This window comes from Saccostrea cucullata, unplaced genomic scaffold (genome assembly GCF_032062105.1).
Source record: "Saccostrea cucullata isolate Sc308-1 unplaced genomic scaffold, CSIRO_AGI_Scuc_v1 ctg11613, whole genome shotgun sequence".
NCBI classification, from domain to species: domain Eukaryota; kingdom Metazoa; phylum Mollusca; class Bivalvia; order Ostreida; family Ostreidae; genus Saccostrea; species Saccostrea cuccullata.
This window is the reverse complement of record NW_026927885.1, coordinates 8674-17178: the sequence shown is the minus strand read 5'-3', so window position 1 is coordinate 17178 and position 8505 is coordinate 8674. Positions and strand designations below refer to the sequence as shown.

The window sequence follows — 8505 nt, the reverse complement described above, 5'->3', positions numbered from 1 at the left end:
CAAACCTTTTAAGGGAATCTGATTTAAATATGGGTAAAATACCGTGGTGACGCCCGTATCTGACATCATAGATGCAAGATGTAACATAATTATGAGAAGATGCTATTTACTTATGTTAACATGCAAGATAATTATGTTCACATGCAAGATAATTATGTCAACATGCGAGTTAATTATGTACACATGCAAAATATTTATGTCAACATGTGTTTTTAATTATGTACACATGCAACTTATTTATGTCAACATGCAAAATGATAACTTGCGTATCAAACTTACATATCTTGCATGTTAACATAATTATCTGGCATGTTGACATAACACATATTGACAGAACACAGCACTTGATTTAGATATTCGTATGATAAATCTCTATGCCAATTCCACTTCATTATATGCAACCTTTGCGAAGAAAATAAACGGAAACTGCAACTAACTGGAATTTTTAAGTCCTGTGTTAAAAATTTGTTTAACGTCCCTCTCGAGACTTTTTCACTCAACTTTTTTTTTTCGTGTCAACACCTCCAGCTACACGGGACCTTGGTTTGTACAGTCTCATCCAAAGAAGCGTTCTCGACGTCCCACAGTGGAATTCATACCACGACGTAAGGATCAACTTCTTACCTCAAGACTCCAGAGCAGACGGTCTAACCACTGCGCCAGAGGGCGACCGAATAAAGTAGTAATACTAATGGCATGTATATAAGTGTGAACAACGAATTTCATTTTGACATTTGGTGATTATTTACGTTACTGATGGATGCTTGAAAGAGGTACTGGACAACACTGAGTGTTCTGACGTGAATCTCCTAGTCCATTGGGTTGTTTAATTGCTCTGGTTTAGAAACCCTGTATCGAAAGCAGTGTGTAATTCTATGTCCGAATTTCATAATATGTATACAAGTAACAGCTTTTTAAAAAGCTTGCCTGACTAAATCAATCAAGTTATCTGCATGAAGAGTGATAACCTATTGAGCAATACTTTGTGGGTTTAAAAAATATCCTAACTTTATATTTTGAGAACGTTATGTAATTGAAATCTTGATTTTACTTAACTTGTAGAAGAATCATCTCTACACTGCATACTAAAGAACTTTGTAGTTAAGGGGGGGGGGGGGGTCTGCAAGTGGAGTGATCTGCCCTTGGATCTAAATTAATTTCAAGCTACACTGTAACACCTATATATTATAAAATCTGTTATCATAGCACGCATTGTGAACATTTTAAAAGATGGATGTAATTAAAACACATTTTGCTGGAGTGTGTTTTCTCCTCTGAAGTAAACAGTAGTAATGTGTGTTCATTATTTTTTTTCTTAAAAAGGGAGGGGGATGACACTATCATATATTGAGAATGAAATAAGTAATTTCAATATTTAGGCTCTGTGGAAAGAAAAATCCAAGATTTTTCACTGCTTTCTTATTTATTGTGTGCATCTGAACAAAGACATAATAGATCATGCATCTGAAGACGAAGGCTTGAACTGCGTTGTTTATTATTATTGGACTAGTCCATTTATGGAATAAACCAACCGCGGGATCGAGAAACAAATTAGAAACATCATTTCTTTAGTGCTACATGTCCATATACTGATGTATACGATATTTTAAAGAATGATATAAAACTTGTAGATAGAATTTCTGAAGCATTAGAAGGAAGTTAAAAGAACAAAGTTTATTTAATTTCCTGGAAGGCACCCATTCATACAATAGAACAATCCAAGGAAAAGGCGAGAAGATGGCTTACTAGTGACATCTGGCGCAAAAAGAGCGATTCACCCCTTTCGTAGAATATAAGTGGACTGATCCAGTAGTATAGAAATGCAGAAAAAAGGATACACTGACATGTTGAAACGACGAATCACATGGAATAATCTGTTCCATGCAAAAAGAGTAAAAGAAGTAAACACTGCAGTATTTTGCATCAGTAATATCTTTCTTTTTTCTGAAAACTGTTTCTTTTAAAATGCAAGTAAAGAATTCCAATGTAAATCAGCTTGCACAAATTCTAGCTCTTTAGATATGGTCGCACAGTTTCGGATCTTGGAAATATCAATCCTTATACTGCCTGACGCCGTGACGTCAGGCAATAAACTAATTTTATTGCAAAATTAGTGTGAATTTTTTCTTCAACTACTTTGCCATTGGCATTACAGGACTGTCAATAAATAAAAAACAAAATTCAGCTTGAAAAACCTCTGTTGCGACCACTATTGAAATAATTATATCAATAGTGGTTGAGAGTGCATTTCAACAGCTAACATATGTTAGTAACCACTATTGAAATACGACTACTATTGAAATAATTATATCAATAGTGGTTGAGAGTGCATTTCAACAGCAAAAATACATGTAGATAGTAAACACTATTGAAATACGACCACTATTGAAATAATTATTTCAATAGTGGGTGAGGTTCATTTCAATAACAAACATAGATTGCAACCACTATTAAAATAATGTTCACTTTTGAAATAAAGATTTCAATATGGATTGAATTATGGTTTTAGTTTTAAAGTATTATCAGCAACTATCAAAATAATTATTTAAATCACTTTTGAAATTATTATTTCAATCACTTTTGAAATTATTATTTCAATAACTATCTAAATCTTCATTTAAGGACAGATGATACAAACAAAATATGGGTGTCTGGATTGGTATATATTTTTTGGTCTGATTTCATTGAAAATGATGCAAATAATAAATTTCTAGAACATAAAGAAATTGTAAACCTTCTTTGATGTTCAAAATTCTGCCTCACTGAAACCATCCTTATTAATTTATACACTTTAATTATTATTAATATATATATTTTTCACTCAAAATCCAATTTTTGTGAAATTTTGGATAAAAAATTAAAAATTACGCGGTGAAACTTTTCTTTCAATACTGGTCGTATTTCAATGGTGGTTGAAACCTATGGTAATCGTATTGAAATGCACTCTTCCCCACTATTAAATAATTATTATTTCAATAGTGCTCTTATTTCAATAGCGATTGAAACCTGTGGTTATTATATTGAAATGCATTCTCACCCACCAATGAAATAATTATTTCAATAGTGGTCGTATTTCAATAGTGGTTACTATGATCTATGTTTGTTATTGACATGCACTCTCAACCACTATTGATATAATTATTTCAATAGCGGTCATATTTCAATAGTGGCTACTAACTATGTTTGCTATTGAAATGCACTCTCATCCACTATTGAAATAATTATTTCAATAGTGGTTGCAACAGACCTCTAGTGAACGCTTATAAAAACAAGTAGAAAAAAATTGAATTGATGTGTTTATTTTCTAAATCGGAAGTACCAGACCGCAGCTCCTACACCCATAGACACAAGGACTAACACCGCAATAACAATTCCAACGACAAGTCCAGCATTAGATTTCTTCTGTATTGAGTTTTTATCAGAAGGTTTTACGGACGGCTTTTTGTTTTTGATTTTAAAAACCATTTTTCCTGTAGGTTTAATTGTTGTGGTGGTAGGTACAGGTGGAGAGCCTGGTATATCACACTGAAGAACACACGGATTACATCCAACAACTGGCGCCTCTAATAAAGACGGGTCAACTTCAGTACCTGTAACGATATTTCAAACTTATGTCTTGTTTTATTCATAACCATTTATTTTTTTTGATAAATACAATGTACACAGTGAGTGATTAGAACGTTTGCTGTAGAGTTGCGATGTAAGGAGTTGTTTCTTACGTCGCGAGTTCGAATCTCGCTACGCATGAAAAAGATCCCGTACTGCTTTTACCTCGAAGAAAACTGGTCGACAAAATGAAATTCTGCACGAAAATTATCCTTCAACAGCTACGTTTTTACTGATGTCCTATTTTTGCATATTCTGACAGCAATATTGACCTCAATCAAGGTAAAAATTGTACATTAAAACTGCATGTTGCAAAATAAAATAAACTTCCTGGATTGGGGCTTTGGCTGACGAGATCTTTATCTTTTGACATCTTTTAATTTTCAATGTTTGTTGACGCCGCCCGCGTGGCGCAATAGGACGTTAAACAATATACAATCAATCAATGTGTGTTGATATATGTAAATGTATGGGAATATAGCATCTCTTTGATCTTCTGGGAGTTTTCAATTTTCAATGTTTTATTGCCCTCAAGATTCTTATGCAGCAGTTTAAGAAAATTAATCATTACGAAAGCTCTTTTTAGGGATAGGTGTGTTTGATTTTTACATCAAAAAACACTATAAAATTGAAATCCAACAATATTGCTGAAGCCATACCATCTCTGACAAGAACTCGGAACTCCTCGTCTGCTGGAGAAGACTTCGGGTTACAGACAGTGCAGACGTCTTGTATCAGGGCCGCGGTTACATGTACTCTTTCTTTCTCAGCATTCTCTTCTTTATCTGTATATACATGTATAACAAATAATAGAGGTTAATATTAAATAATAGTAAATTTACAAATTAACAGCGTTTTCATAAAAACTATTAACGAACTTTTATATTTCCACCAATTTAGCATAGTTTGCAAGCATTAAGTAATTATAATAGGCATTAGGACACTCGTCTTAGTGACCCGGAAAACATTATAAAAACCTTTCCGACCGCTATTGCAAGTATACAATATCATTGTGGCGATTGAAGGAAAATGATCATAATGTCACATGTATGACTAACGTTTTTCATACTAATTACTAGTCTATTATTTATACACTGAATTGACGACGATTTTTTCTATTATTTCCCGATCATGACAAAGAGCACAGGGCGGGTGTGACCGGTCGGCAGAGGATGTTCACTCCTCCATGGGCCCTGATCCCGCCTCTGATGATTTGGTGGTCCGTGTTTACTCTGCTCCTATTTTGTATTGTTTGTTACCTCCGTATGTTTCATTACCTGTCATGGCGTAATAGTAAATAGCATTTTCATCAATTCGACTCAGCTTCTGGCAAAGATATGCATGAACTTCAGCTCCAAACACTTTAATTGTTTTAGTCGATCTGTTAAAAAAAGATAGAAATTTCTCATATGTATGTTTGCAACATGGGGCGTTAAGAGAAGCTATACCCCTTCCCCATAAATAATCTTTAATCTTCTCCTTATGGCCAACTAAAAAACGAACAGTTTGACTTCAGCTTTTCCATTGATTTCTGCTCTATTTATGTAGTAATTTACACTGTCATCCAACTGATTCGATACACAAGAGCATGAAGTTAATGTTACAGGAATTCCAACAACAACATATAAAGTCATCAATTCGTTCACAAATACCGAGGTAGTTAAAATGACTATAAAATACAACTATAGTAGGTTCGTACATGTTTTTTGCTCAATGTGTTCCAGATTAATTGTTGTGACATTGGTTTTAGCTCACCTGAGCCGAAGGCTCAAGTAAGCTTTTCTGATCAAAATTTGTCCGTTGTCTGTCGTTGTTGTAAACTTTGTCACATTTTCATCTTCTTCTCAAGAACTGCTGGACCAATTTCAACCAAACTTGCTACTAAGTATCTTTGGGTAAAGGGAATTCAAGTTTGTTCAAATGAAGGGCCACGCCCTCTTCCAAGGGGAGATAATTATGAATTAGTGAAAAAATTAATGGCATTTTTAAAAAATCTTCTTCTCAAGAACCATTGGGCCAGGAAAGATGAAACTCATGTGGAATCAACCTCAGGTAGTGTAGATTCAAGTTTGTTCAAATTATGACCCCCGGGGCTAGGGCGGGGCCACAATGGCCGATCAAAGTTTTACATAGAAATATATAGGAAAATTTTTTAAATTATTCTCAAGAACCACTGTGCCAGGAAAGATGAAACTTATAGGGAAGCATCCTCAGGTAGTGTAGATTCAAATTTGTTCAAATCATGACCCCTGGGGGTAGGGCGGGGCCACAATGGCCGATCAAAGTTTTACATAGAAATATATAGGATCATTTTTTAAAAATCTTCTTCACAAGAATAGCAAAGGCATGAATGATCATATTTATTAAGAAGCATCCTCAGGTAGTGTAGATTCAAGTTTGTTCAAATCATGACCCCCGGGGGTAGGGCGGGGCCACGATTGCCGATCAAAGTTTACATAGAAATATATAGGAAATTCTTTTTAAGATCTTCTTCACAAGAATAGAAAAGGCATGACTGATCATATTTATATGGAAGCATCCTCAGATAGTATAGATTTAGATTTATTCAAATCATGACCCCTGGGGGTAGGGCGGGGCCACAATGGCCGATCACAGTTTTACATAGAAATATATAGGAAATTTCTTTTAAAATCGTCTTCTTAAAAATAGCAAAGGCATAAATGATCATATTTTTATGAAGCATCTTCAGGTAGTGGAGATTCAGATTTGTTCAAATCATGACCCCAGGGGATAGGGCCGATCAAAGTTTTACATAGAAATAAATCGGAAAATTCTTTAAAAATCTTCTTCTCAAGAATAGCAAAGCCATGATTAGTCCTATTCATATGGAAGCATTCTCAAGTAGTGTAGATTCAATTTTGTTCAAGTCATGACTCCTGGGGGTAGGGCATGGCCACAGTGTAAGTTCAAATGTAAAGGTCAATAAAGCCACAGGTAGTCAAGGAAATATGCAAGCATCCTTAGTTAGTGGAGATTCAAGTTTGTTTAAATCATACCCTCTTCGTGTTAAGGATAGGTTGGGACCACTATTGGGTTTAAACTTTTCAATAACTGATTTCTGCTATTTTTTTCCTCGCCATATTGGTCATGTGAGCGATGTGGTCCATGAGCCTCTTGTTAATAACACCGTCATAGGGCTTACCGGCCGATATGAGTTGCTTACTCCTCCACGGCACGTGATCACACCTCCGATGTTTTAAGTTGCCATTGTTTTTACCCAGTAAACGATTCGTTTTCTCTGGATTTTAATTGCTCTACATATCTTACATTATATGCAAAACATTTTATATCAAATGGATCAGAACTAATCATTGAACATTACTTCAAAACCCGCCATTTTTTTCTTACAGTCACAAGACCTCCTTACTCGTGAAATAAGTGTGGAGTCTGTTATGAAGTGTTTTACCTTGACACAATGAAATGTTCGTCTTTCATGTAACACTCCCAGTCCGCGATCATCTGGTTAAAGGCGACAAAAGCCCAACCAGTCATCTTGGTATCTCCATACACCACACGACCTTTAGTAGTGTCTTTCCATGTCACATTCTGAATAAAGCGTGGATAGGAACAACCATGGCAGCCATCTTTAAGTTTAAAGTTTGTATTAAATTTCCATTGCGCTACATGTAATGAAATGGCTACAGAACAGTTGTAAAGAAACAAATGTTATAAAAGATGACAAATTAATTTGATAACCTACCTAAAATTAAGGAGAGGAGAAGTATTAATATTCTGAAATCCATTTTGTATTTTTCTTAATGTACTTTAAAATCTCTCCAAAAACATAACTGATTTACATTCTGTTTTAATCCTTCTTAACTCTATAAATACCCACAACAATAAAACATTTAAATACAAATAAATCAAGATGAATGTTGTGTTATGAGTATATATCGTTTGGATTAACACAAAAGTCGCACCAAATGTTTTGAGAACTTTGGTCTTGCGTATCAATTTAACTGAGATATATAAACACCGTATGCAGGTGATGAAGGTATATTGCTGCATAAGTAAGGGAAGTTGACAATAGAAAAGTTAAAGTCATCACGTTTATCATAGAACTTAGTTGTTAGATTACCATTAACGTCTTTTTCAAATAAAATATCCAAGCATGAAACAGATGTGCCAGACTCTGTGGTATCTTTTTTCTCAAGCTCACCAGGATATATCGCGTCGACATTGGAATGAAAATTACCATTGTTAAGTGACAATACGTCGTCGATATATCTAAATGTTGAGTTGAAGGTCACAGCTTTCTTCCTTTCACGCATTAGATTTTGCAGAAGTTTTTCTTCATGTGAATACAAAAATAGGTCTGCTAATAACGGATCGCAATTGGTACCGATGGGAATTCCAACAGTTTGTTGGAAGCCTGGTCTCCAAAAACCACATAGACATTGTCAATCAGAAACTCAAACATCTTTTTTGATGTCAACTTCATAGCACTTGAACTTGATTGATTGTATAATGTTTAACGTCCCTCTCGACAATTTTTAACTCAGATGAAGACGACACCATTTGCCGGTGGAGAGCGGTAAATTTTGTCCTATACTCGGCACTTAGGGCCATTGAGCAGGAAGGGATCGGTTTAACAGGTCTCATCCGAAGGACCGGTCTCCAGGTCCCACAGTGAGATTTGAACCCGCGACATAAGGATCAACTCCTTACTTCGCGACTCTAGAGCAGACGTTCTAATCACTTGATTACTATTCGTTATTACAGAATATATTTATCTTTACCCAATGTTCAACCTATTGAGAAAAGTCGGTACATAAGTTGTGAATATGAATGTAACAAAATTTCACCATACATAATAATCCATCAGTTCTTTGTTTCCCATCTTTGCAATATTCATAACGTATTTTTTGTCTAAAATAA

General features: G+C 34.9%; 1 protein-coding gene across 1 annotated transcript; it reads right to left on the bottom strand.

Moving 5' to 3' along the window:
- Positions 1 to 3297: 3297 nt before the first annotated feature.
- LOC134275777 (uncharacterized) lies at positions 3298 to 7370 on the bottom strand. The gene is made up of 5 exons (XM_062758071.1): positions 7328 to 7370; positions 7034 to 7211; positions 4884 to 4987; positions 4266 to 4391; positions 3298 to 3590 (listed from the first exon to the last, which is right to left on the bottom strand). Exons 1-5 carry the CDS (start codon positions 7368 to 7370, stop codon positions 3298 to 3300), a joined length of 744 nt encoding a protein of 247 aa, XP_062614055.1.
- Between the last annotated feature and the right edge of the window lie 1135 nt (positions 7371 to 8505).